The sequence below is a fragment of the Gasterosteus aculeatus genome, chromosome 11 (genome assembly GCF_964276395.1).
Source record: "Gasterosteus aculeatus chromosome 11, fGasAcu3.hap1.1, whole genome shotgun sequence".
In the NCBI taxonomy this organism is placed as follows: Eukaryota; Metazoa; Chordata; class Actinopteri; order Perciformes; family Gasterosteidae; genus Gasterosteus; species Gasterosteus aculeatus.
This window is the reverse complement of record NC_135699.1, coordinates 10,854,580-10,882,161: the sequence shown is the minus strand read 5'-3', so window position 1 is coordinate 10,882,161 and position 27,582 is coordinate 10,854,580. Positions and strand designations below refer to the sequence as shown.

At 44.8% G+C, this 27,582-nt stretch overlaps 1 protein-coding gene across 3 annotated transcripts in view; it reads right to left on the bottom strand.

The window, feature by feature from the left end:
* Positions 1-403: 403 nt before the first annotated feature.
* The window catches only part of LOC120828510 (E3 ubiquitin-protein ligase rnf213-alpha), a 28,786-nt gene continuing 1,607 nt past the window's right edge, over positions 404-27,582 (bottom strand). For 2 of the 3 annotated variants that reach the window (XM_078083755.1, XM_078083756.1), the window contains exons 2-68: positions 27,459-27,571; positions 27,270-27,379; positions 26,309-26,463; positions 25,262-25,951; positions 24,983-25,155; positions 24,718-24,885; positions 24,409-24,614; positions 23,949-24,238; positions 23,592-23,851; positions 23,277-23,489; positions 22,983-23,175; positions 22,843-22,898; positions 22,578-22,752; positions 22,329-22,490; positions 22,133-22,231; positions 21,922-22,044; positions 21,113-21,296; positions 20,743-20,916; positions 20,452-20,604; positions 19,745-20,367; positions 19,418-19,577; positions 19,120-19,337; positions 17,950-18,087; positions 17,699-17,863; positions 16,284-17,553; positions 15,991-16,172; positions 15,720-15,875; positions 12,041-15,640; positions 11,822-11,946; positions 11,628-11,744; positions 11,419-11,543; positions 11,214-11,336; positions 11,076-11,137; positions 10,735-10,888; positions 10,516-10,657; positions 10,247-10,438; positions 10,027-10,157; positions 9,784-9,941; positions 9,502-9,708; positions 9,172-9,359; positions 8,954-9,074; positions 8,739-8,839; positions 8,460-8,642; positions 8,183-8,349; positions 7,991-8,093; positions 7,780-7,894; positions 7,423-7,627; positions 7,101-7,300; positions 6,860-6,982; positions 6,657-6,767; positions 6,108-6,350; positions 5,945-6,020; positions 5,828-5,862; positions 5,646-5,746; positions 5,413-5,569; positions 5,061-5,235; positions 4,585-4,679; positions 4,257-4,508; positions 3,638-3,770; positions 3,229-3,312; positions 2,973-3,153; positions 2,526-2,727; positions 2,369-2,446; positions 1,981-2,178; positions 1,663-1,752; positions 1,361-1,539; positions 404-1,213 (exon numbers count right to left, since the gene is read on the bottom strand). In XM_078083755.1, the coding sequence (XP_077939881.1) occupies positions 1,060-1,213; positions 1,361-1,539; positions 1,663-1,752; positions 1,981-2,178; positions 2,369-2,446; positions 2,526-2,727; positions 2,973-3,153; positions 3,229-3,312; positions 3,638-3,770; positions 4,257-4,508; positions 4,585-4,679; positions 5,061-5,235; positions 5,413-5,569; positions 5,646-5,746; positions 5,828-5,862; positions 5,945-6,020; positions 6,108-6,350; positions 6,657-6,767; positions 6,860-6,982; positions 7,101-7,300; positions 7,423-7,627; positions 7,780-7,894; positions 7,991-8,093; positions 8,183-8,349; positions 8,460-8,642; positions 8,739-8,839; positions 8,954-9,074; positions 9,172-9,359; positions 9,502-9,708; positions 9,784-9,941; positions 10,027-10,157; positions 10,247-10,438; positions 10,516-10,657; positions 10,735-10,888; positions 11,076-11,137; positions 11,214-11,336; positions 11,419-11,543; positions 11,628-11,744; positions 11,822-11,946; positions 12,041-15,640; positions 15,720-15,875; positions 15,991-16,172; positions 16,284-17,553; positions 17,699-17,863; positions 17,950-18,087; positions 19,120-19,337; positions 19,418-19,577; positions 19,745-20,367; positions 20,452-20,604; positions 20,743-20,916; positions 21,113-21,296; positions 21,922-22,044; positions 22,133-22,231; positions 22,329-22,490; positions 22,578-22,752; positions 22,843-22,898; positions 22,983-23,175; positions 23,277-23,489; positions 23,592-23,851; positions 23,949-24,238; positions 24,409-24,614; positions 24,718-24,885; positions 24,983-25,155; positions 25,262-25,951; positions 26,309-26,463; positions 27,270-27,369 (15,672 nt within the window). In that variant the 5' untranslated portion in view covers positions 27,370-27,379; positions 27,459-27,571 and the 3' untranslated portion in view covers positions 404-1,059. The remainder of the gene's footprint in view (positions 1,214-1,360; positions 1,540-1,662; positions 1,753-1,980; positions 2,179-2,368; positions 2,447-2,525; positions 2,728-2,972; positions 3,154-3,228; positions 3,313-3,637; positions 3,771-4,256; positions 4,509-4,584; positions 4,680-5,060; positions 5,236-5,412; positions 5,570-5,645; positions 5,747-5,827; positions 5,863-5,944; positions 6,021-6,107; positions 6,351-6,656; positions 6,768-6,859; positions 6,983-7,100; positions 7,301-7,422; positions 7,628-7,779; positions 7,895-7,990; positions 8,094-8,182; positions 8,350-8,459; positions 8,643-8,738; positions 8,840-8,953; positions 9,075-9,171; positions 9,360-9,501; positions 9,709-9,783; positions 9,942-10,026; positions 10,158-10,246; positions 10,439-10,515; positions 10,658-10,734; positions 10,889-11,075; positions 11,138-11,213; positions 11,337-11,418; positions 11,544-11,627; positions 11,745-11,821; positions 11,947-12,040; positions 15,641-15,719; positions 15,876-15,990; positions 16,173-16,283; positions 17,554-17,698; positions 17,864-17,949; positions 18,088-19,119; positions 19,338-19,417; positions 19,578-19,744; positions 20,368-20,451; positions 20,605-20,742; positions 20,917-21,112; positions 21,297-21,921; positions 22,045-22,132; positions 22,232-22,328; positions 22,491-22,577; positions 22,753-22,842; positions 22,899-22,982; positions 23,176-23,276; positions 23,490-23,591; positions 23,852-23,948; positions 24,239-24,408; positions 24,615-24,717; positions 24,886-24,982; positions 25,156-25,261; positions 25,952-26,308; positions 26,464-27,269; positions 27,380-27,458; positions 27,572-27,582) is intronic. The other variant, XM_078083757.1, reaches the window with a different exon arrangement.

The window sequence follows — 27,582 nt, the reverse complement described above, 5'->3', positions numbered from 1 at the left end:
GGGGGAATTTACTTGAGAATCTACAGTAAAACGCTCTTTAAAACTGCACATACAGAAGGAACCAGCAACGGAAACATCAAGGTAAAGTAGAATATATATATATAATGTATTTGGGAAGATACAAGAAGAGAAAAGTGAGAATATGTTTTTGTTTATGGGGCAGCACCCTGCAAGCTGAAGGCAATGTTAGGATTTAAAACAATTCAAGGCTGACTGAGGAAATGACCCAGTTTGCTTACAATGGCAGACGGGAAGATGTTTACTGCCATAATTTGTTGACAAATAAATAGACAAGTTATGGAAATGTTAGTCCGTATTTAGCTGGAAAAGGGAGGGAGCGGCACCGAGCAACATTAGAAACATCCATGTATTGTTATGCATTACAGAACAAAGACACAAACCGTGACATGCACGCTTTATTGTAGACAGTACGTATTGTCACATAAATGTAAATATATTGAACATTAACTGAAATCGAAACTGGAATTAAACTTTAAGAAAAAGTTTTTTTTTATATATATATATACTAGATTTCTTTTAAGCAAATTTAAAAAAGTTGAATGGCAAGTGCAGAAGTTACTCCTGAAAGGCAAGTGCAGTTTTAACATACATAAGACACATAACAGCAACACAGAGGAATGGAAATGACAAGTGGCTTCGAGGAAGGTATCCACTTATTGTACCTGAGTAGCATTCAGATTGTCTCTTCTGCCTCTTTTTTTTCAGGACAGACAAATTCACATTCCGAGTAAAGTGCATGACAGGAGATTTTCAGTTGTATGGAAACTCTCTGCATGTTGATGCTGACGAAAATAAAACAAAAACAAAAACAAGAGCGATGATGCAAAAGGAAAAATGCAAAAACTCAACATACTCTTTTTTTTATGGCACTATGAAGCTCAATATTCGTGCTCCTGAAAAGGCATATCTCCTCTACATAAACATACCACACTTCCATGCAGCTTAAATATTCTAGATTCGCCATGATTGTAAACTTCTTCAGAGAGACTTAATGACGCAAAGTTTAAGAAAGTAGACAAGCCGCTCCTGTGGTCCCCATTATCTCTGGCCGCGCTCCTGCTTGAAGGCCATAATGAACTTCCAGGCTTCAATGTACTGGGAGAGGCAGATCTCCTCTGGGAAGAGCTCCTCCACATCAGGGGGGGGGTCCAGGTCTTTGCGCTCCATGTAAGACACCAGTGTGATTTTCAGGCTTTAAAGAGACAAGATGCACACTTTATACATGTGATCTGACATTTCTACACACACACACACACACACACACACATATAAATAAACGTAATCCAGTCTGAATAAAATAATTGGCACATACAATGGTTAGCAAATGGAAAGGGTTTACCTCCAGTCAGGCTTGTAGGTGTCCGGTGCATTGGGCTTTTTAAGGACCAGCAGCAGGAACTCGTGCATCTCGAGCAGGAAATTGTCGCCGCTGCTCTTAGAAAAGAAGCCGGTCAGCAGCCGGTGCTCGTCCTCACCCAGGGCCACTTTGTACGTCTCTGAGACTTCCACGAATGGATCCTGGCAAAATATTGTATTGTATAGTATTGATGAGGCAAAATGTACGATATGGATCACTAAAACTGCTACTGCAAATAACAACGACACTTTCCAGCCCACCGTGTCTGTGTGACGATGCCTTACCCCCTTCAGCCGCAGCATTTTTTCTGATTTGAGTGAAGCCAGCAGCTGCCACAGAGCCACGCAATGCTTTAGACAGCAAATGCTCAGCGTCTGTGAACAAAACAGGGAGAATAACAAGTTTTATCTCACGCCTGGCACATGAAAAACACCTAAACCAATTCAACCGTGCTCGTAAAAGTGTGATGGTACAAAAAAAAAAAAAAAAAAAGGTTATCTCCTAGGTGTCAATTTGCAAACGGTTTGTCTAAAAAGCAACAAAGTTTGTCAGTGGGAGAACGGCTAACAGGATAAAATAATCGCCGTCCCAGATAGGCTGACCTTGAGGATGTGCGCAGCCATCTGGTTTCCCATCTGCAGCACCTCCTCCAGGTAGCAGGACAGCTGCATGTGAGGCTCTCCCCCGGTCATGGCGAGAAAACCAAGGGCCACTTCCAGCGTGGACAAGGCCTCACACACCTCACTGTAGGAGTGCAGCTCACCGGCAACGGCAGCCAGGGTGAGAGTCTGAAGCGGCTCCTGTTGGCGCACACACACACACACACACACACACACACACACACACACACACACACACACACACACACACACACACACACACACAGAGGAAGTATTGTCTCATATGAGGGGTTCCTTTGACAGCAACATGTTTAGTATACAACGTGATAAAATAAAAGGTAGTACCAGGACTATCTGTACCAAAACCTACTTGCTGGACTTTTGCTTTTACATCCTTCAGGATAATCTCATAGTCGCGGTCATGTCGGTTCACTAGTGTAGGGATGCCCTGTGGAGGAAAGTGGTGTTTTTAACAATTTTCCACACAAAGAGGAGTAATTTCTGTGCTTGGCTTTTGGTTTTCATACATTAAGAGTGATGAGAGGTTTTCCCTGTAAGAAGCGGGACACGATCTGTTGCTGGATCTTGGGCAAGTCGTACTCATGAAGAGTCTCCTGGCCGCTCTCAATGCTGTACTGGGTGTTGGACAGAACCAGCGGCATCAGGTCCCTCTCCAGCTCGTACCGGATCACGTGCAGGTCGGTCAGATCTGCGGGGCTCACTTTGTAGCTGGGGGAGGGAGACGCGACCCAGTCGGTCAGAGGGTTGTGGGAATACATCTGCAAACAAGCTTTTTTTTCCTTCTTTCACTTTTTGTCTTTGACTCTGTAATCAAACGCTATCGTTCTGTCCTGGATGCCTCAGTCAAAGCGATACAAAAGACGCAGTCCATATACGCGGGACCGGAGTTTACACAACGTGCTCTCACAGCCAAACATGTGCAAGTGAGAAGAATGTGGCGTGAGCGCCCCCACCTGGTCTCTTCTCCGGTGTGCTTATCCACACAGTAGACCAGGTCATTGTGCAGGGCGATGAGGTAGCTGACCAGTGCCGTGGAGCACAGGCCTGGGCCCTGTCGCCGTGGTAACAGCACCTTTAAGTCGCTGCTGTGGTCCAGGTCCTTTTGGCAGAACTCAGCTGGGATCTGGATTTCACCTGAAGGACGACACAAGTGAGATCGGGGTGGTGGACCGGTCTGGTGTTTGTGTAACAAACTGGGTTTGTAGTTACCGTTTGTGGCCAAAGACACTCGGAGCTGATTCCACGTTGTCAGGAAGATTTGGATGTATTTTTCATACCTGGCTTTCAGTGACGCTGCACATGTGAGGAAAACAACAAAATTATCCTGAGTTTAGACACATAAAGTTGAGACACAACTTGCAGCACATTGGACAGTCTGACGTGTGGAAGCTATTTAGGACTTTTAAGAATCAATCACTATCTTCTTCCTGGTTAAAACAACTCATTCCTTGGCGGGAAGGTTTTCACACCGTACGTTGCCACTACTAAGCTACTCTTACTATGATGTTTTAAAATAAGAGCCAATTAGGTTATTATTAACTTTTTATCTCTTGCAAAGTGAGTCATAAAAATACAAAAAAGGTTGGGAGCCACCGTTATGGGCAGTTAGTTTCAGTACCTGCTTTCTGATCCTGGAGGAATTCGGCAATGGTGGTACAAGTCAGCTCAGTGATGTTTTGAAACTTCTTGACCAGGTCTCTCTGGAGTGTGAGGATATCAGGCAGGTGCTTCACTGCTCGGACCTCTGCTTCCTAAAAGTAGAGAGATGGATGACTCGGTAAAGCATGCAAAACTTCAAGAAGTCCCATTGAAGAAACTACTACTACTACTTTTACTACAGCTGAAGTGCTGTCAGCAAATGGTAATCACTGAAGGCGTAATCAAACCAGAGCAAGATACAAGATCTGGCATTTAGAGCTTGACGTTCAGTGGATGAATCAAACTGAAAATCTAGAAATTACACTCTAGGAGAGTTCACGGGTAAAACATGAAGTACCTAAAGTTCTTTATCATAAAGACTTTTTGTCCTCTTTTTTTTTTAATTGCGCAACAGCATTTGTTATATATTCTGACTTGATCTTAAGGGAAATGTCAGAGCATTCTAAAGTAGCTTAACACAAGGATCGTAGTGTGCACAACGGTGACTAAGATGCACTGTTCCAGGAGTAACTTCTCCAAAAGCTGCAATGAGTAAGACACAAGACTCTTTGGCTGATGTTTGGTCACTAATTTCTTACCCTATGCAGAAATCTCCAGAGCACCGGCACGGTGTCTTTGCCATCATTCTGCTCTACAATGTGGGTGAGGCTCAGCAGGGAGACCTTTTCCCTGCAGCACCACACGGCAGAACCGTGGATCAGAGAATTCTGGGGCAGTGAGGCCAAGAAGAGAAGAGGATCGCCAAACATCAGCTTCATGATTGGGTTGGCTGAGATGCGAGAGTCCGTCCGGATGAATGCGTTCACTTCCTTCAGCCGTCTATCCAAGTGCTGGGGATGAGAAGAATTTCAGGGGATGACGTGTTATATGCGCGTATTGGTTAGATTATGTAAAAAGCATTCCTACCTTCAGCTGGGGTGTGATGATGGCGGTGCTGACTTCCATCTCCCATCCATTTCTAGCCTCCTTGGTGGAGAGCCCATTGTTATAAGGAACGGGCCCTGAAAGGAAAGACCAGCAGTGCTTGACAGTCAAAAGTAATCCAGCTTATCTGGTTTCATTTTTGAAGACACAAAAATGTAATCAAGGTATATTTCACATTACTTAAATTAGTCCGTAGTTGTAGAGTGAATTACTGTTAAACTAACTGTAACATTAACACATGAATCCGGATCATATGGAAATCCTGACTAAAATCTCGCCTCTATTTCCTCTCACTTTCCTGAAAGTAAATTTAGAGTTCAGGAAGCAAAAACAGTAACACAGCTGCACTGTATTGGTGGACATGGGATGGTTATCAGACCTTATTTTAGGTTTTATTGCATTACTCCAAATCATGGCACGGGACAAAAAGGTTCTAAAGAATGATTGTTGTTCCTTACACGTTGGATGCTGTCTGGGTTCCATGAGGCTGCTGATGAGCAGGTGAACGGCGGTGACTGTGTCGTCTGTCCCCTTACCCAGGGATCTGATCAGATGTTCCATGTCCTTGCGCAGGTGAGCAAGTAGAAATGCACTTGGGTCGGTGACTTGAGGCCTGATGATGGCAGAGATAGCCTACAAACAGAAATAAAAGGGGATTACTGACTTGACTCCCCCGTCTTAAACACTGACAGTATATAAGAGTGTTATAACACAGTTGGGGTTTAATATAACTTTTTTTGCAGCACCTAAACACTTACTACTGCATGGAGAGAGGATTCCCATTAGAACTGTACTCCTTTTTTACTCTACCTCTGGTTGACCGCAGGTACCCAACAGCATGGCCATGTGAGTGAGCATGCGGACCACGGTGAAGGGAACGAGCGAGATGCTCTTTGTGTCCAGCATGTCTGGATTGTCCCTGCGACCCGGGTCGCCCAGGACGTGGCCTGTCTGAGTGCGGTCTCCCCTGTTAGAAGACAATTAACACATCAGATTTTTGGCTAACAATTTGTCATTCTATTTTCAAAGTTGGGCCTCCTTACGGCAGCTGCCCAATTTGAAATCCCGTCACAGGCCTGTGGTCTATTCCTCCGATTTCAACACGACAGTCCAAACAAAAACTTTTTTCCATGGGCTGCCCGCACTAGACGAGAAAAAAGGAAATGGTGAGCAAAGAAAAGTGTGAAAAGAATGCTTCAACGTCAGAATAAACATTACTACAAACCTCTCCGATGGTGCAGGGGTGACCATTCGGACAGTCTATGGGAAGAGTAAACAAAAGCAAGTTATTAACAATATTTCAAATGTGAGGGCACTACTTGTTCTTTGTGTGTTTACTTACAGTACCACTGCAACGGCCCCATAGCTTGCCGAGCCACTTCCAACATGTCCTCCGGCATGGTAGGCAAGAAGGCCGCCTGTGCCAACCGAAAAACACATTCAACATGCTTCAAAGAAGAGGAGGACGAGTTGCAAACACTGAAAGCAGCCGACAATAAACATACCTGCATGTCGGCAGGTTGCATTGAAAGATTCTGCAGGGGAGCCAAGATCTGCTCGTTCCCGCAGAGCAAGACAGCAGCCAGGTGAATGGATAAGTCCACCAGCACAGATTGGGGCCCAGTGGCCCCGGGACATACAACTAAGGATCTCAGTTGGTTGGTCACCAAAGCGCTGGCAAAGGCCTTCATCCGTGGGCTGGCAAGAACTCTGGAGTTCTGGATGTAGGTTGTGAAGGCTTCTAATTGCTGGAGGTACAAAGATGCATAAATATATAGCAAACAGAATAATGCCCAGTAAAGAACTACATTTTTTTTTCCAGTCCCTAATTTAAAGCAAGTTGCAATTTTCGGTAATTTTTGGGAAATCATTCAGACTTGCTGATATTGTTGACTGTATTTTCTCCAGTTTCACCTTAATTTTCCCTAATTTCGACCTCACATGATAAATCCATAACCTAAATAATGATTATCCATATTTAAATATCAGTAATATTGCATACAACCACACAGTATTTCAGATTTTCTCATGGAGGTCCAAATGTAAGGGTCTACCTCCGGCTTGGGATGGAAGGCGACATTGTCGTCTCTGTAGAGAGTGGTGACTTCTCTGTACAGAGCCAACAGCAGATATACTGCAGTCCATTGTGGTGACTTCCGGCACCCCTACACAGAAAGAAAGCAACAAGACACCCGTGTAAACATACATTCAGGAGTCCTGGTACTCAGTTACCAAAAAGAAAGTAACGCAACGTCACCTCGCAAGCCTCGTCCAGTCCGGTCACTTTTCCCTCCATGACTCCCTTTGCAACCGCATTCCTGATGGTCTTGTAGTCTTCCCCACACACAAGGTACTGGTCTGTTGGAGTGACTTCCTCACCCTGAGTGTAATGAAAATTAAATTGCACTCTTTAATTACTGCTGGGATTAATTTTGATGACGAACAAGCCTTTTTTTTGGGGGGTGTGGGACTGAAAATCAAAACGTGAGGAATCAAACCTTTTGCAGCACTTCCTCGGGAAAGAGCCAGCGCATTTCGGCCACTTTGAGGAGTGTCAGGACAAACTCCACTCCATGCTGGCTGCAGATCTTACGGATCAAGTAGACGCGATACCAGTCATTTCCGCTTCGCCTACACAGGTTTATCGCGCTGGTCAGGAAGGCCGTGGTTCCGCTTTGGTCAGGCTCTTGCGACTCTGCTGTGATTGAATAGACATTTTGGTATTATAAAATAAACCCACCAATCACAGATGTCTCTATATCTCTCAGTAACTGGTGAGGGTACGGCCTTTGTGACCATAATACTATAAGAGTCACACACCTGTGGCTCCGTGTTTTTCTGTGATTAGGCCCGCAGCCATATCCAGGTCCATGCGCACTCTGGCGAGCTGCTGCAGATACTCCACAGTGGTTTCTGCGCACCGACCATGTGACTGCAGGAAGTCTGTCAGAAAGTCTCTTTCCGCCTGCAGACACACCCGCCGGTCTGCAATGGACCTGAAGTGCAACCTTTCAAACATTGAATCCTACAGAAATGAGAAACAAATATATATTCTATAAAAGTTGAATCACAACGCAAGATAATACGAGTCACATGTGTGATTAGCAGATTTCCATCTAAGTGCTGCTGAAGAAAAAGTTTATTTCAATAAATAGCTGAGTCAGACTTCAAATGTACCTCCAGGCAGTTCATGTACAAAGAGTAGAGCTCGGTTTTGTCCGTTTGCTCCAAGATGTTGCTCTGCTCAACTGCCACCAGATGCTGCTGTAGGTAATCTTTGACTTCATCGAAGCTTCAGAAACAGCATCCAATTCATACAAGTATTAGAGAACTGGCTATAGATCTTCAATTCACACATGAGCAGGCTTTATACAATGTGCAACCTCACCTGTACTTCAGCAGGAGTTTGAGCACGACTGACCGAACCACTGGATTTTTATCCACAGAGTCATCAAACGGGGAGAGCACCTTTGTCAGAATGTGTCGCTTACCTAAAAACAAAAAGAAGGATATTTAGAGTTGACAAAATACGAATAACTAGAGACAAGGTTGTGGGAGCATGTTGAGAGCAGTGCCTGACCTCTCAGAATGGGAACAGTGTTGGCCTCCACCATGAGGAAGGACAGCAGATGGAGAATGACGGCTGAACAAGGGGGAGAGTTGTCCTTGAAGCACACAGTGGACACCAGGTCAATGAAGAAAGCATTGCACTGCTTCCTGAACTGAGCGTGTTGTTGGATGTGAATCCTACACAAAACGAGACACACATCGATGTAAACAACTTTGGGTTAGAACTCAATAATGATAGGAGGAACAATAACGAGAAAGAGTGGTTTAATCCACATGCAGCTACCCACCTTATGGTATCTGAAGGGACCATGAGGAAGTCTTCGTCAATTGGGTGGATGCAGAACGGACAGAACATCTGACCAGGAACCAACCATTGTTTGATGCAGGCTACACAGTAGACGTGTTCACACGGCAGGCAGAGCGGATTTTGGGGGTCTCCCATACACACTGAGCAAATCGGGAGACCAAACCTGGAAAAACAATTAGAGGTGAAGGCACAGGGGGAGGGCAAAGTACGGCACGGGAGATTCCGATAACATGGGAGCAATAGAAAATGGAATTTCTACCTGAAGATGCACTCGATGGCTGCGTCTTTGCAGGTTTTGAGCAAACCAATTACTTCCTCAAATGACTCCTTAGTTTTGAGATCTGAATTTTTTTCCAGTAACTATGAAAGAATAGATGTGCTAGATCTTAATTTTGGCACAGGAATTATTGGGGTAATCATTTTATGGTGATGGATTCCTTCATTATCTGGTGAGTACAAATAACGCAGACTAACCTGGCAAAGCAGTTTTGTGTGCTTCAAAACTAAAGGCGCCAGCTTCTCTTCCACATGCTCAATGTCCAACAACATGTGTTCCACAAAAAGAGAGAGAGTGAATATGCGATTCCATCCAGCCCTAAGAACACAGAAACAAAGAGAATTACCCATCCACCTCAGTACAACTAGAGTGGTATCTAAAGCTGACTGAACCACTGGGACCACTGGTTACTTACTGGACTCTACGGGCGATCACCTTGCTCCTCTCTCCGTAGTGTCTCACGCTGTCCTCTGAGCAGATCAACTCAATGGGAACCTGGAGTTTTTTGACCTGTCTGAGCCAGGCTTGTCTTCGGACATTTGTGTCCAGGAGTCGAGGCTCCAGATACTCCACACATGCAAAAGCAGCATACGTATCGAGGACCTTGGAGACATGGAAACATTGTTAACATAACACTGATGGAAATATTTTGAAAGCACCAAACATAATTGAACCATGAAGCCAAAATCCCGCACGCCAAATTCAAACACCTTGAAGTGGAAAAAGGAAAAGTATAGACGCTCACCAGTTCCACCCCGCCTCTAGTATGATGGTTGCTAATGAGGTCCTGGGTCACCTGGGGCTCAATGCAGATCATTCTGGAGAGGTTCTGCAGCCGGTTCTTGAACTTGTGATACGCAGCATGGACCCATGGAAGAGACAATGCTGTATCCGCTGCATCGAGCTGCAATCGCAGCTCACTGACGCAACAGTTCAGGGCACCACACAGGAGCTAGAAAGGCCAATGTGCAATTAGTACATCCAGTACATGCACAAACCACTGAACAGGTATTATAGAAAAAACAACCTGCAGATCTTCTGGACAGGTCACGTTCATTGTCATGGCGATGAAATCCTGGAGGTAGCGTTGGAAAAACTCTCTCTGCGTCTCTTCGTCTGCCTTCGTAATGTATCGTCCCAGTGGTGTCTTCCAAAATAACTCATCAAACTCTCCTTGGGTGTGACCTAACAAACATACACATTCGATTCGCACAACAACATCATGGTGGTAACGGGCTATTTATCCACAGCACACGATAACAGGCCATACCTTCGTGTTGGAACGCATGCACCCAGAGCTCCTCCAGGTAGTCTTTGATCCTCCAGCTGAAGGGCATGCTGCAGGTCACGTTCCTGTCTTGAGCGATGTAGTTCTGCACAAGGATTGTTCTCGTCTCGGAGCTGTTTAAAAAAAATCCATGAACAGTAGTTTAAGTCTTATTAATAGGAATTTGGTGTCCCTAGAAAAGAGCAATATCCCCACAACTTACTTTTGGTCCAGCGTTAGGTGTGGAATGTCCAGGAGCTTCTCATTGCCAAAGATATCTAACCAAAGCCTCTTGACAAATTCACCACAGTTTCCATCGAGCAGCAGGTCCAAGTTTTGGTCCCGGTCGATGACTGAGAGCAGTTGCGCCAAGAGCGGGACGACTGCGGCTCGAACGCGCTTCCATAAGGTGTGCCTGTCATCATCCTCAAAAAGTTAGCACAACATAAATGCAAACATAGACATGTTGCAGTCTGAGGCAGAAGCACTGACCTGAAGGTGCCTCCTTCTTGCAAGGCATCAATGTTTGAGGCCTCCTTAATGACCCAGTTGTTCTTGGTGGACGAGAAGGCTTTGCTCTCACGAGTTGCCAGCAACAAATGAAGATGCCGTTTCACAGTTTGCAGAAATTCACCTGACAAGAGAAAGATGAAATTATGAGCACTGAGAACTGCTGAAACAGAAACACTGGGCAAGAGTCGTTGTTTGTACCTTTGACTTCATCATTGTCACTGAGGAGTGTCAGCAGGATCTCAACTCTCTGAGTGCTGCGAAGGCCACTTTCCACCTGGTCCCTCAGCAGGCCCACGGCGCTCTGCACGCAGCTCCGCACCAGCGCTGTGGTGTCCACAATGTCACAGCAGCCCTGCAGCAGGTGGAAACACTTGTTAAGGACAGATGTCGCTTGTGTGAGTGTGAGGAGGGGCATGTTTAATGCAGCTATGTTCAATGTTAAAATGTTCATTTTCCCCCCCGCAAAAATAAATATTTATTGCAAATATGTGATGTTCCAACAGTAGAAAACTATATATACACCCATTTTCTGTACTCACATTTTCCTTTGACTCTGCTTCCTCCTGCTCATTCTCGGTGTACATGTCATCAAGCTCCATGGCTGTAGAGAAGAATTTTGTAATTTAATCTAAAAAAGACAATGTCAATTAATGAAATCATAATTTGCGATCAATTACCTTCTGGCTCATCCTTCTTTGTTTCAAACATTTGACTGATTGTCATGTTCTGCAAGGCTTTGATGTCTGAAACGATGTCTTTTGACCTCCTGAGGTCATCGATGTGAACTGATCTCCAAGGGCCTGTTAACATTAACATGCAGCATAATTATTCGTCAATTGACAAAGAAAAAAAGTTAAAAGTCACTAGTTGTGCCAGCCTTACCTCCATGGAAGCCGACATAGGAGGTCCCTCCTTCCACTCTTGGCAGCCGGGTGATGAAGTAGACAAACACCCTGCTTCCCATGCTCTCCTGAGTTAACTTGTTGATTTCATTTATGGATGAATACCTAAAAATGTACAGTAGAAGAGTCAGTATGTTAAACCCACACAGGGATGATCTATAACCAACAGAGAGGAATCCTTGGACCTACTTTGCAGATGCGATGAGATTGGCACTGTGAGAGGCTTCATCAAAATCACACTGAATGAGGAGGATCTTGTTGCAGGGTTTGGTGTTACTTATTCCCTTTTTGGCAGTGAGGAAGTTCCTGAAAGAAAACAGAGAATTTATATTTAGGGTGGAATTCTACTTGAATATTATATCCTTGTTAACAATTTAACAAACCTGATCTTTTTCAGGTAGGAGTGCTCGGTGTCAAACTGCTGCAGTGAGAGAAGCTCAACGCTGTGCAACAGTTGTTCCAGTGGTTCCAGGTCAGATGCTGTCAGAAGTCTTGAGAATGTCGTCACCTACATTTAGAAAATGTAAATGAATGAATAAATACTCAACACTTGGAGCCACGTGATATATTTGAAACTAGTACGACAACTTTAAGGTACTTACCTCTGTGAAGGAGGAGTAGCAGTGGACTTCCTGCATCGTGTGAGCAATGATGAAGTCAGCTAAACAGCTGTTGTTCTGCTCCTTGAAGTAGACCCTGGCCAGATTTTCACTCTCCACTTTGGGAAGGCCTGTGCAGTCCAACCGCACAACAGAGTCTGGTGTGGCGCATCGGAGCAGTATGAGCTTGGCCTCATCCAGTATTCTCCTCTCTGGATCGGAGACCTCCGCGCTGTCCTTCTGCTTCTCAATCACTTGTAGCACCACGGACGCACATGTGTCCGAGTGGTAGCCGATGAAGACGTCCGGCGGTTGGTACTTGTAAGCTACAGCTGCGTGATGACTGCTGAGGGACACAAAAAGTCTCAGCCACTTCTCCAAATGGTCCACCATCTCCTTCTGCTCAGTTTTCAGGACAGTTTGGATGTCCAGGTAGTGTTTCTCCAGCCTGTTGATGAGAGGTATGGGGAACTGTTTGTAGACCACCTCTCTTTCCTCAATAACGATTAGCCGGAAGTCTCTGTGCACCCGGCATTTTACTCGATGGGTTCCCAGTCCGAGGTCCACATATTTCTGTCCTCCCAAGCAGACGTAGTACTGGTTGAGGGCATCGTAGAGACTTTCATAGAGGTTCTGCAAATTGAGGAGGACCACGGTTTGCCCGGTCTCCATGCAGATCTTTACTCTGTTGATGTTGCGGCAGATTTGGGTGTACTCTTGGTCTTTCGGGAAACTGGATCCAAAGATGATTTCTGGCTGACCGCTGTCAGAAAAGAACGTTTGCTGCAGGATCTGCAGGGCTGCATAGTTTTTGGTCAGCACCAGCAGGTACCGGCATTCTTCTTCTTGGCCGACTGCCTGAATGTTTTCTCTCACAAACTCAACGGCGCTGATGCTCCGCACGTTGGGAGAAGTGTTCAGACTTTTGGTGAAGACGGAAACCGCATCCACGTCATCTCTTCCACTGAAATTTCTCAACACCGCCTTCACAATTTCTTCGCCAGTGGGCTTCCTTTGAAAAGCCTTGGCCACAGCAAAAATCATCTTAATCAAGCTGTAATAGTCCCGTAGACCAAAAAAGCCTTTGCCTCCTTCGTGGCAGATGTGCATGTAGGCTTTTGCAAAGGGTTTGAAGGTATCTCTGACCTTCTCCAAAACCATTGCATCAGAATTGCATATGCCTTTAGCACTCTCGACAAGTTCCTTCTCATCAGGGTCACCGCGGGAGACAAAAATGCCTCTGTTCATCTTTGCAGGGTCTAAAGCCCAGTTGGAGATGCCAATGAATCCGACCTTTTTGTGGGGCTGTGGCTCATCGTCAATGCATCCCTCTTCTAGCAGTGGATGGAGGGTTTTCAGTGGCATCTTTGGAGAGTCCTCAGCCAGCCCGATCTCATCGAGAACCACTACTGAAATGTACTCGTCGAGGTTCTTGCCTTCCTGAAAGCGACCGCATTGCTTGAATGTATTAATGATGCCTTCTGGTGTTGAGTGAGGGCTACACTGGAAGGACACCAAGTGGATTTGTTTGAGCTTTTTGAAGAGATCAGAATGAGCGGCTTGGCCCTGCATTGCATCTGCCACCAGAGTTTTGGAGAGAGATTTGGAACTTCCAGGTTTTCCAACTAAGAAGAGAGGGATTCTTAGCTCAATGCAGAGAACCATCATGAAGACATTCTCTTTGAGGGCGCTGTTCCTTGCAATAGTATCCCCCATTGGGACACCATTTAGAAGTAAATCCTGCATTAAGGAGATTTCCTGCATTACCTTTGCTGGGGTGTATGCTGGTGGAAGGCTTGTGCTTATTTTCTGTCTGTATTTATCCTTTTTTTCCAGGCAGGCATGGTAGCAAACGCCTATGGCCATGACTAGAGACCAGAGCACTGGGTCTCTGCCGTCCGGCTGTCTGTGCTGCCTTTCATTCCTCTCAGCTTTTTGATCGCTCTCAAATTTTTCAAGCTCTGCAAACAACATGACGTGGTTGTCGCAGAACCAAACGAAAGACTGCATGCAGCGCTCGACATCTCTCAAGCTGACAAAGCTGCATTCATTCTTTCTTGTCCGCATGTACTTCTGTGAAGCCGAAAGGACATCTGTGATGCACTTGATATAACTTTGATCGATCGCTTTGCGTTCAACCACTCTCTGCACAATCTGCTGGATGTATATTTTCTCAGTGTCATCGTTCAACTGTCCAAAATCCCACACCAGAGGGATCATACTTGGTGGTAATGCTTGGACCCTATAGACTAACTGGCGTAGAGGGATGGACCCAAGCTTTTCATCAGTCTCTTCAGCACCAACTCTGTACCCGAGGCCGGCCGATTCTAACCTCCGAATCATTTTATCCGTGTGCTTCCTGTAAGGGTTGCATGCTGCGATAACCTTTAACCCGCAGTTGGGTGTCAGGCTTTCTCCCTTGACTGTCTCGTCACAGAGGACCTCCTTGATGCTGCTGATGGCCTCAGTAGTGTTGGCCTCGTCAAAGAAAAGAACAGAGTCAAATCCGTAGTCGAGCTTGTTAATAGAAGCAACAGTTTCTGCTTCTCGAACTTTGGTGTAAATCATCTCCGAAGTTGTTCCTCCGTGCACCTTGACCAGTTTCATGTTCTCAGTGGCGACTCCACCCCTCCGCAACTCGCAAAGAAATTTGATGAGCCTCGTCTTGCCACACCCTGTCTCTCCCATAATAATGACGGGGATGCCACACCTGAACCGCATATGGATTGCCAGCATCTTCAGTATGTTGTCGGTTGTCAGCTCATATGTTTCATCGGGATCAAGAGGCCACTGGATACCAAGAACATTGCAGATTCTCTCTATTTTTTCCCCTCTCGGAAGTCCATCAAAGTCGATGTTGAATGGGACTCTCTGAAGCTGCAGGCCTTCATACAACACCCGTGTCATGACATTCTTTTTTATCACCCTTCCAGAATTCGGCTCAATGGCATCCACAGAGTTCTGTTCATTGGGCCGAAGGTGGAAACCAATGAAGGTCATGGACTCATGGTCGTCGTTGAAGAAGATATATGGATGTGGTTCTGTTTCCCATCTCTTTCTGATCAGAAAAGGAGCCAGGTCTTCATCTTTGACACCCGAGTCCGTCTGCAGTATGCCAGGACTCTGGTCAGAGATGCTGAGTGATGGAGTCGCAAAGTCCTTTGCCATCAGAATCATGAAGTCAACCACAAAGGTTTTGAATCCAGTCAGCGTATCTCCGGTAAAAGTGGCATCACAAAAAACAGATGTCTCACAGTCTTTCAACTGAAGGTTGAGGAACCATGCAAAATTTCTCAGTTCTGCCCAGGATGGGTCCAGCATTCCGCAGTACATGAGAAGCATCTGAAGACATTCCACATGTGAGCCTTCAACATCCTGATATCTGAACCCATCAAGATCATTGTGGTTATGAAATCTGGTGAGATACTGATACGGTCGCTGAAAGGATGCACTCCTGAACTCTTCATCATCCATCAGTGGGTCGTCAGTGCTCACAATGTTTGGGTCTTCTTGCTTCCTCATCTCCAGCATTAGCACCTTTTTGGGGGGTCGGCAGAAAATGTTTGGAAAGACATCCGTGAATGTGGTGTTCTCACTTTGAGCCTATGGAGAAAGCAGAGGGTGAGCGACCATTTAGATTCAGACGACAAAGCGAAGCTGACAAACTTGTAGAAACTCCTACCTGGCGTGAAGCGTTTCTGGTTGACCTGGCGGTCGGCTTCAAAATCTCTATGACATACAGCTGTTCGTCACTGCACTTCCAAGTCTTTCCCTCAGAGTCCATCAAGTAGCGCAGAATCAACAATTTGAAAAGAAACTCGTGGAGACCTTTCTGCACCTTTTTAAATCACATAAAACACCTCCCATTAACGGCATGTGTATGATGTCAAGAGATTTCATATAAATAATGCTACATCACATTAAGATGAATACAACTTGAGAGTCATTATTACCACTGATGTGACGTCAAAATGGAACATTGAAAGTTCCTTCCTCTTCGGGGTGTCCAGCAGAGATTGAAGGATGACATTCTCGTCAACATTTGGTTCCACCAAGCGAATGCATCTCATCATTGACGGCCTTTCGGTTAAGCACTTGAGTTTACTATGCAGCCTGTTGATGTAGAGAGATTTACCTGCAAAAAAAAAAAAAAAAAAAGTCTTAATCATAGGTATGCAGAAACGTTAGGGGGTAGATATTCCCCATCTGCTTTCAAAATAGCAGAGTACCGTACATATATACTAACCAACACCAGCTCTTTTGGATGATACGACGCCAACGCACAGTCGGTCTTTGAATGCAGCTGCAGCACTGCATTGGTCTTCTGGCACAGCGTAGTGCTTGTGGAGGTATTGCTGGATCCTCGCCAGTGGTTCCTGGGGAACTACGTGCAACCTGTAGCGGCTGAAGGCTGACGGAAGGTAGGCATGTTCCCTTTCCGAGCTGCAGATGATAACGAGTCTGTAGTCTTTCCTGCTCTGCATTTTCATTCGCTGAAAAAAGTTCTCTACTTTAGAGCTCACATCGTAAGTGAGCAGATCTCCAAAGAGCAGACAGTAGATCTTCTGTCCCGGGTAGCCTGGGCTGAGACAGCGTCTGAGGAAAAGTTCCACCTGTTCATATGGTGTCGAGGAGTTGCACAGGAGGACCTCATCATACGTGGGAAGTGTCTCTTGTCCGCTACTCATGTAAACGGAAATGCAAGATGTCAAGACCTCGTCGTGCGGGCAAACAACGAGGTTTGGATTTCCAGTGGTCAGGCCTTGAGGTAGAAGCCTCCTAACGAAGTCCAGAATGTTATAGGGCGAAACGTCTTCCTCGCTCTCATCTTTTTTGTTGGCGAGGATCTCCAGCAGTCTTCCGAGACTTCTGATGTCGAGAATGTGCGGAAGATAATCCTTCATGTCTTTCATATATGCATTCCATATCAGATCAAATTGTTGAGAACCATTGGCTTGTTCCGCGAGACTTAGAAGGGGATCCAACTCGCTGTTGAAGTCTGGGTCCCCCAGCTCACTCTGTACCATTACAAAAGTCTGGAACTCAATGTCTTCATTTTGCTCAAGTGGTTTGGTGAGGATCTCATACTGGAGTTCATGCCAGACCTGCCTCAAGTCTGAAGCTGTGCAATTTGACTTAACAAAGGAGAGCATCATGAGAATTTGGTCCTCCACGTTGGTGACATTTTGCTGACTCAGCTTGCTGCAGAGGTAGACGACCTGCTCGGCTGTATAGTAGTTCAGATAATAATGCTGGGACCGCTGTTTGTCCACAAAGTTCATCCAATAGTGCAGGCACTTCTCCATTTTCCTACAAAACTCAGGGAGTTGCTCCTCTATGCTGCCTTCCACTATAACAACACTGAGAACACTGCCCAGATTGAAGTCCATCACAATGCTGGGTTCCTCACTCCTTAAACTACAGTTGATCGTAGCTTCCCAGTGTCTGAACAGAGGGTTGCCAGCAGTGTAGAGGGCAATGAATGCTTCAGCCAGTCTTTGAACACTGGCAAAAACCTGAAAAAATGAATACAAACCGTAAGTTAGGTGAAACTTCCAATCCTTCTTGTATTTCTTTACTTACTAAAGTAATACTGTGCGTTGTTAAGGCTAAACAAAGTGGCCTAGGCTCACAACTTCAAAATAAAACATATCAATATACCTCTGCAAAGTGATCGACTTCATTCTGGCCCTGATCCCCTTTCCCTGACATCAGCATGAGTTTGTTCTGCAGCTCACGCAGGTCCTCGAGAGAATAGGAGCGCATCTGCTGACCCTCGTCGTGCTCCTCAGGAATCTGCAGCTTCAGGGCAGTGTCGAGACTCAGCTGGATTAAAAAAAAACAAAATACACTCTCAAACATCGCGACATCTCTGTGCAGCATGGACATAGTGACGGGATCATCATCGTTACCTTTTTTACACCTTGAGCACTGATCAGGTAGATGCCCTTGTTGTTGATGGCTGATGCTAAAGAGAGTGACGACAGCTCCACCGACCCGTGACTGTCCTTCACAGTCTTTAGCCACTCCAAATGGCGTGCGCTGTCACGCTGCAAAAGATGATTAACATAGTAAATAGTGCGGTTTAATTTGGATTAGTGAACTCACGTCTCCTAACTGTATGGTAACTTTGACATGAGTTTTCTGCATTTATTATTTGTATTCTCCATTTTCAGCAAAAGCTCAACCAGCCAGAGATTAGTAAATTATGCGTGAATGACAAAGTATATTTTCCAGTTTTGGATTTAATTAAGCTTTGTTTTAGTATTTATAGTAAGGCTGTCAACATTAACGCATTAATCTATGCGATTAATGTGGCCTAGATTAATGCAACAAAATATTTTAACTTAGTTAACGGTTGTTTGTTTACTTCCGATCCCGGAAGTAAACCGGAAATTAACCGCGGAAACGAAACGGCCGCTAGCTACAGTTAGTTACATCAAGATAGAGAGAGCTTTTTGCATTGGAAGTAAAATAAAACAGAGGTGTGACATACAGCAGAGAACTGTGCAGAGGAATTACTCCACGTGTCAAACAAAAGGAGGGTGAGTGTCAAACAGACCACTTAAAGCACTGCTATGCTCCATCTCAACATCTAACCCTAACCCTGCGCGGCACACAGTCTGCAGAGGACCACCACTGTGTCCCTAAAAGACGCGGTTTGAAAACATTCTGGCTAAATGTGGGGAGATTGTGGCGCTTCAAGCACAGCCGTCAAATGATGGAGAGTTGAGAGCAAAGTGCACGAGGACAGCAGGAAGATTCGCGAGTTCAACATGATCCACGCGGTGGAATTCTGCCTCCAAGATGATCAAATGTGTGTAGTATGTGTTTAAAATAACATTAAGAATTAAACAACAGTGTCTAAAATACATACTTTCTAACGTAATAACTCATTACTTTAAAGACTTAGTCTTTAAAAGAAAAACAAACATTCATTATAAACAACATTGGAACAACAACATTCCTTAATCGCCATTGATCGAGATTAATGAATTTCAAAATGTGCGATTGGTTAATTTTTTTTTAATCTATTGACAGCCCTCATTTTTTGTGGTAATGTTGACCATGGGTCTACTTACTAGTTTCTTTGGTAGGTTGCTGTCATTCTCCAAAGCTCTCCAGAGCTTCTTGACCACCTCTTTGAAGACATGAAAATCAGAGTCTGGTTTAAGCTCGTACAGCATTGAAGAGTAGCCAAGGACTGCGTCGTGGAAGCAGGCGACGCGATCCACGTCCATGTCATTCTCTCCCGCGGAGATCGAAGCCAGGTCAACAAACACCTTCAACTCATTGATATCTAAAAAAAAAACATTACATATTGAAGACTTCACCTGAATGAGGCTTACAATAAAATGTCATTGGATTAAAAATACTTACCTTCGAGGGCATCTTTTACCCATTTCACAAAGTGTCCTCTGAGTCCCAGCTCCTGTAAGCACAGTCTGCGGGACTCGGTGATGTCCACGAGGGCCATCTTTGCCTGCATCAAGTCATCGTCAATCCTGTTGAGCTGCTCGGTCTGAAAGTCGGCATGATTCTGAAGGAAGAGAGTCAAAGTACAACCATAATTTATCATTAAAAAAATTTTTTTTAAAAGGCAATGCACATTTAACGTGGAGCTGGAGGGTTACAGCAAATTTGTTCTTCCCATGATTTGTAGCATTTTTGTCTGCGATACATTTAGTTAAAATCATGTCCACTTACAACTCCTGTGAGTGTCTCCAACACCCGGAAGTTCCCTTGAAGACAGAGCGTCTCTTTGACCTTCGTGATCATTTCGGCCGAAGCCACAGCAAGATGGAGCTCGTGATACTGCTCGATCTGTTGGACCCTGGTGAGGATCCACTGTTTGTCGGGGGATTTATCAACGTTCCGCATGATGTCCAGTTCCTCTGCAAGCTCTTCGTACTTTCCCTTGTAATCTCTGAAGAACTGGTTTACCTCCTCAAGCCTTATACTGCCGTCCTTCAGACAAGTGTAGAGGTCTCTGTACTTGGCATAGCAAGGCTGGAAAATGTCATCATGAATCATTTCCGGAGTTGCAACAATGTCGTCTTCTTCTTCATCTTGATTAAGGTAGTCGTCTTCAGTTTCTGTAGCAACCATGCGCTTGGCTGTATTTTCCCAAAACACACTGAATATGTGACAATCTTTAAAGGTGGATAGGACCTCGGCCATGTTTCGGATGTCTTCATCCAGGTCAAAGTATGTGACAACACCGGCTTGGGAAGAGGCCATTCGGTCGAATGGATGAACCTCCATGAACTGGTTCAGGGGCATGAGCTCGATGTTCACCTGTTGTTTCTCTTGCATGCCACTGAGGTCAACTGTCATGGAAACAAAATAAAGAGTTGGTCACATTTTTTTGCAACTACTCGATCAAACGGAACAAACGAGATTCATTGCCATACCTGTCATATATGTCCCGAGTACGTTGCTCTTTGTTAAGAAGATGTCCAAAAGCGCCTTCTCATGGTAGACATCTTTCAATTCAGCCTCTCTGCACTGTAACAGCCTCTTCATTTTGGCATTATCCCTGTATTGTTCATTCTCAGAGAGGCAGTCTGTTGACATCAAATCACACATGAACTAACGATTAGGCCAGTACTTGCTATCATATGAAATGATATGGTCGACTGTTCTTTTTTATGAATTTATTACAATATTCTTGGGAAATCTTGGGTGACAAGAAGAATTATTACCAATCTTCAGAAGTTCTAAGAAGGCATTTCTCTTCTCCAGAACAATATTGAGCAGGCTGGTCTTAATGTCTCCGTGGACCAGACGATTGACGATGGCTGAGAAGGACGATATGGCTATGGCTATTCTGTCCCTGGCGTCTTGGGAGAGTTTCTCAATCAGCTTTTCGTCTGTGCCTGCAATCACAGAAATGACACGTTACGTTTTTTGTCAAAAGTCACAAATTGAAGGCTCGATTTCTACTCTACTTAGCAGGTGATTGATCTTCCTGAATTACAGGTCATGGTTTTCGTATTTTTATATTCTACCTCCTTAGAGCACAGAGGTTATTTATTTGTTGTGTGTTTAAAAAATGTATTCCAGAGGAGATACCGTGCAGTTTAAAGTAGTCTTTGGCGGCCGTCCAGGAGAGGAGATGCTGAAGGACCAGTTCTTCTTCTTCCCGATAATTTCCATGATTGTCCTTGGGCCAAGACTTCTGGATAATGGCCGAGATGAGTTTCCCAAACTTCGAGTTTACCTTGAACTTCTCAAACACCTTTCCCTCTGACTTGGTCTGCATTTGAGATAAAACAGTATTAAATATTACCCTGCATTAGGGCTGCCCGGTATGGCCAAAAATCCATACCACGGTATTAAGAAAGATTCTGACGGTATCCCGGTATCTCACGGTATTGCTATTTCAAGTAAACACATTAATTCATTGACCCCGAAAAGGACCGAGACGCCCACTCGCAACTGGCCGGCGAGTTAGCTTGTAACCGCCGAGTTAACGTTAGCCTGTTATCGTGTTAAGAGTGTTAACTTGTTGTGGCTGCAAACAGCTCTTTGCCACTCGCTGGCTAACCGAACAGATGTTCGCCTCTGCTTGCTAGCAACTGGCCAGCGAGTTAGCTTCTTAGCTAGTTAGCGTGTCGTGGCTCTTTTCCGTGATAAAATGACATATCGCACACATGCGACAGGCCTACACTCCATCCATCTGTTCCTGGCCCGGCCCCTCTGTCAAATTTTAGAACTCATTGTGGCCCGCGAGTCAAAAAGTTTTCCCACCCCTGGTATAGACAGTAAAATAAATATGAATAACATAATTATCTTCAGTGGTTGGGGGGAGGATTACGTCACCTCGAGGGGGGCGGAGGTGGTACAAATACAATATAAAAGGGAATGAGAAGTCTTCATACCTGGCACAACGAGGTAACAGCCTCGAGAGCACATCTCTCGACACTAGCAGCAACATGTGGATGAGATTCACTCAGCTCTTCTATCTTTTTGCAGTAGAATTCGATTTGATTCTCAGCGGATTCCTAAAATCAGACAGACTCATTAACTCGTTACGACTCCATCGAAAAGGATGAAGAAATAAAATTGGGATCTGGAGAACATGTCACTTACCCGTTTGTACTTGCCCTCGAAATCCATCATGAATGTCTGTCTCCATTCTTTTGTGCAATCTTCGTCTTTGAAGTGGATGGAAATTACGTTGCTCCACATCTGAAACGTACGGCCAAGAAAACCATTATGCAGCCTTCCCTACCAAGGATATGTAAATTGTCCGTTACTTTTTAAAAAACCCAAGAAATCTGCTCACTTCAATCTCCGATGTGGCCTCAACTCGGTACAAGGAGGTGAAGCTGCTCTTCAGCAAAGCGTCCTTAAAGGAGCAACTGATCCATGTTCTCATGATGTCCTTTGCTTCAGAGATCACAGAGTCTTTTCCATATTGCTGCTCTCTTCCTCCTTCCGGAGTCTCCTTGAAAATAAAAAAAACAGTAATTGAGAAAAGACTAAATGATGTCTAAATGCTAAACTCTTAGTTTATGAGATTAACTTCACATACCTGCGGCCCGTTACAGTGCACAAAGTCTGACACTGATGCAACCAGATTTACACAAGCTACAGGAATATCACAGTATTTCTGGCTGTATGCTGATGGTTTGACTCCCTTGCAGAGCTTCTGTAACAGCTTCACTGCTGTTACTAGGCACTCTCTCCTGTAAGCTGCGGTAAAATAACTAAGAAGAAAACAGGTAGAGAAGATTAGACTGGTAAATTTCATTAAAATATTCAATTAAGAATCTGCTAATTCTAGAAGAGCCAATGACCTGTATTTTTCCTCAATCAGTCTTCCTTGGATGTGTGAGAGAATGGCAGATACTGCCTGCAAAGCAGAAATGCAAGATTGTTAATTCAACTTTAGTATACGGCTGAATTGTTTTATTTTGAATACGGGTTACCGCTTTACCTCAAAGTCAGAATAAGATATTTCTTGGGGAGCCTTGTTGGTGAACGCGTGCAGCGTGTCCAACAGCTCCGGGTTGATGTTGGAGACACAGTCCATCAGGCCTTCAAACGGCATCAAGAACAAGCAGGAGCGCACTAATAGTGGGTCCACTTCCATCAGGTAACTGTGGCTTTTGAACACATTCACCATTGCCCTGAAAACAGAAGAGTAGGTAAACATATGCGTTGAGACACGTGTATCTATTAATAAACTGAAGGATGTTTATTCAAGATGAACTCTGACAAAGGCACTTACTTCCTATCTCCACTGTTCATGTATGCCGGGGTATTGGGTACGTTAAGACCTTGCAGACCTGCCCACTGCGATGTGTTAGAGCTCCCAGAAGTTACTGCTTCAAAGGGCTTCGAGGTGCCTTTGAGGAGGTGGAGGAGCGGCAGCACCAGAATCCATCTGGGCATTTTTTCGGTTCTCACGATGGTTATCAGATTGACCAATAGGTCAGGAAGACTGGAAAGGAAATTGTTATTAGCATCTGAACAGTAAGAGAGTAGATTGGGAAAAAGGATTGATATAGAGGAGATTACAGGATTGATTAGATCTGCCACCTACTTTTTGAGAGTAGCGACACTCTGAGAAAGGTCGGCCCAGTATTTGAGGAACTCCTCTTTCTCTAGTTTGGGTAAACAAAGCGCACTGCAGAGCCGATGGAACTCCCCGTTATCCAGTTTTAATTTGAGCTTGGACCATACAGAGAGCATGATCACAGCCGCTCTCACGGGATCCTTGATGTAGAGCATCTTCCCTTCTTCATTCCTCTGCAACTGAGGAATCACCCGCGTCAGCATGAATTCCTTTATCATCGTCTTCACCTAGGAAATCACACCAGAGACAGAGAGAGAGAGTAAATCAGGTGATACCGGCACATCTGCACTACACTACACTTGCATACAGAGATTATATTCTTACATCATCTGCTCCATAGTTTAGAGATTGCCATTTGGTTTGTTTTTCTTCATACACAAAAGGATCCCCATAAACCTGACAGAACTGATTCAGCTGGATCAGAAAACTTGTCACGTTGGTATCCGTCCAGCTCGTTAGAAGATCAAATATGGACTCCAGCATTATATTCCCCGCGATATTTCTGCCGTCAACCAGAGTCTTCCTTCGTTCAGGCCAGATTGTTTCTTTAATGCGTTTGAGCATGTTCTTTGTTGGCTCAGCACAGATGATGTCATCATATTGATGCCAGTCCCCTTAACAAAAAAAAAATAATAATTCTATGAGAAATGTACATCATGGTGTAAAGATCAGATATGATTTGCATGCAGGCAATAACGTAATTAATAATATAGCAAATTATTATTATTATTGTAATGTCATTGGGCAATAAATACAGTTGTACCAAATGAAGATTAACATTTACCATCCTCATTGACAAGATGGGGTTTCACGAACAAACATCTGTTCGTGTTCTCATGTGAAGAATCCAGTTTGTAAATGTACTCAAACTGATATTGTTTCTTTTTTTGGTTGTAGACGACATATTTGTATGGTATTGACACGGACTGAGCATCTGTTTTGTTTGTCAGCAGGCTGCCCTCAACCAGAAAACCATGTTCTCCGAGATCCCTGCGTGAGAAAGGAAAAACACGTCAAACGTGCATTATGTTACGTCAGAGAAATATGACATTATGAGCAGCCCGGTTTTCCAGTCAATTGAAGGAACAAGTACCTGGTCACTGACAGCTCCAATGTATCATTCTCCCAGTCTCCAATGATGTGGCCGGCCCTGATGAAAATTTGATCTTCATTGGGAACCAATTTGAAGTCCTTTGACAGAACTGCATGGAAGTAGATTGTGAGTCTGTCCCGCGCAGCAACCGTCTTGTTCCTGGTCGGCCTACGAAAGCAAACACACGCAGCCACGTGTAATGTAACGTTCACACTGCGGTGACCTACAGAAAACGACCACAAACAGTCTGGGAGAGCTCCATCACCTTTTGGGTGTCGGATCAACCGGGGCGCCGGACTTGCCGCCTTCTTCTTTGCTTCCTTTGTCGGCACCCGGACTTGGCGCCGCAGTCGACTCCGCCTCGCTGGCGGCCCGCTGACCCGTCGCGTGCTTCGCGGTCCCCTCTGGGTCCACGCTGGAGCCTCCGGGGCTCTCGGCCTGCACCAGCAGAATCATGCATGCAGGTGAAATACCCAAACTCATTTCCTTTCAAAAAGAATATATTGTAGGCTGATGATTTGGTATTGTTTTTAGTCAGCATTACCTTTGAGGGCTTTTGAGGACCAAAGACCATCTGTGGTTCAGCCGCCTGGTTCTGCTTGGGCTTCTGGTCCTGCTGACTCTTTTCCTTCGGTTTGCTTTGTCCCGTCGGCTTCGCTTTGGGCTCCACGTTGGCATTTTGGTCCAGTGCGGGTTGATTAGCCGCGGCGGTGTTTTTTTTGTTCTTTAGGTTTTTCTTCTCTGCCTTCTGATCTTGAAGGTTGGCGGGCTTCGTCGTTTTGCCTGAAACCGACTGAGAAGCGGCCCCGTCGCTGTCTTTTGAGACCGGTGCCGGAGTGTCAGCGGGTGCGGTTTTGATTGCCTGGTCCGGGGTAGACTTCGGTGGACTGCGCTCTTCCTCGTCAGGGTTACACGGAGCTCCCTCAGGCTGCCTCGCGGGCTTTTCCTCGGCTGCGGCGGCAGATGTTTGTCCTTGAAGCCCTGGTGTGTTTTTAGGTGGTGCAGCGGCATTGTTGGCGGATAAAGAACGGGGCTGGCTCTCTAGTGAGGAGGGCCCGTCCTCCAGTGGCTCCGGAGTGTAATCCTTCGCATTATCGGAGCTTTCGCTGTCAGAGGAGTCCCTCCCAATCGCCGTCTCCTTCCCCTGGTTGTCTTCCAGGGACACATGGGACAGGTCTTGGTCGGATGACAAGTTGTCATCCTTTTTTTTCTTTTTCTTCTTCTTGTTTCTTTTCTATAAAGACCAAGAGGTAGATGATCAATTTAACAAACTAGTTTACATTTTAGAGCACAGAGTCTAAAAAAAGAGATAAACCTCTTCTAACCAGTTAACCAGTTAAATAACCATGTTATTTACAATAATAAATCTTTTTTTATTTTTAGAGCCCGTTTACTAGTACAAGGTACTAAAAAATACTTATAGTAAATAGCAGAATGGCATCACAGTATTCTGACTTCAACAGGGAGAGTTTGTAGGATTTATTGTCACAAACTGAACAAGAATCCCTTAGGACTCACCGCCATGTTAAGTCAGCACATTATATGAAGAGAGAACTTTGAACCGCTGGGGAACAGTGACAGTGACACCTACTTTTTTCTTTGGGTTGACGCTGCTCTCATCATTTGGTCGTTTGGGGGATTTTTTAGACTCTGTACTGTTCGCAGGTGGGTCGTTTTCTTCAGACACAGATTTGTCAGCCGCACCTTCCGAGTCTGCCACCAAGTGTTTGGGCTGATCTGTTGTATCTGGAAACAAACAAACATGTGAGCTTGATCGTGATGTTATATGGCTCAAGTTTGCATTTTCCATGCAGGCTTTTTATGAAGTACCTGACATCAATGACTCAAAGGTCACCTCACACAGCTGCCTTCACTGTCCGAGGTTCCCCTAAAGGGAGCCGGACTGAGCAAAATCCAACTTCCAACAGGAATATCCTGTACTCTTAGCTACAATATCCACTCATCCGAAAATGCTACAAACGCAAATCCAACAAGTTAGAAAATATGTGAAACTTTCCATGATTACTGTCCACACGCTGGGCTATCACGCAGATGTGTTTTTAGACTGGAATCTCCATGTTTTACAATGCTTTCAGGCAATTCTCAAAAATTGATTCATTTCTTCACCAGTAACATATATACTGATTTTTAATCATCACAACGCTCAAAGGGCTTCCCCTTCATCCTGACGGAAAAGAAAAGGTCGGATAGGCAAAGTAGTTGCAGAGTTATTACACTTTTTAACATTGGTATGTCATTTTTGGAGCAGATACTAGATACTGAGGTGGGGAGAAGTTAATCCCAACCCAGATCATTCAATGAGCAGAGAGAGTAATACTTACTGATCACTTCTTTTCACATCAGCCGCTTAATATTCTCATCAAATCTTTTAATAAGTACTATAATTTAGGTTCATGTCATGAAAATTGTACAGAATAAAAGGTGTTCAAGTCACGTCTAAACACATACACCCATCAGCACTTTATAGCAATTAGTGTACCTCAATTTCCGGGAAATTACATTCGGTATGCTGTGTTCACAACTCCACTCACCTTGTGTGTTAGCAGGTTGGACTGATAGCATGCAGCCACACGCACTGCAGAACTTGGCTTTTAGCTCCAAAATAACGTGGTCACAAGCTGGGCACTTCATCTTTGGACGCCTGCAAATAAAAAGTAACAGTTTTTTAACTGTAATGTACCTTATGAGCCTGGAGAAAATCCCTTTCGCTTTCACTTCACCTTCTCGACGCCTCGTGAGTCAGCGCTCACGGCTCCGCAGCAACAACCTCCCCGCACGTAGCTGCTCCTTCTCATCGACGGGAACTTCGAGTGATCTTATCAAACAAACTGACCTGCAAACATT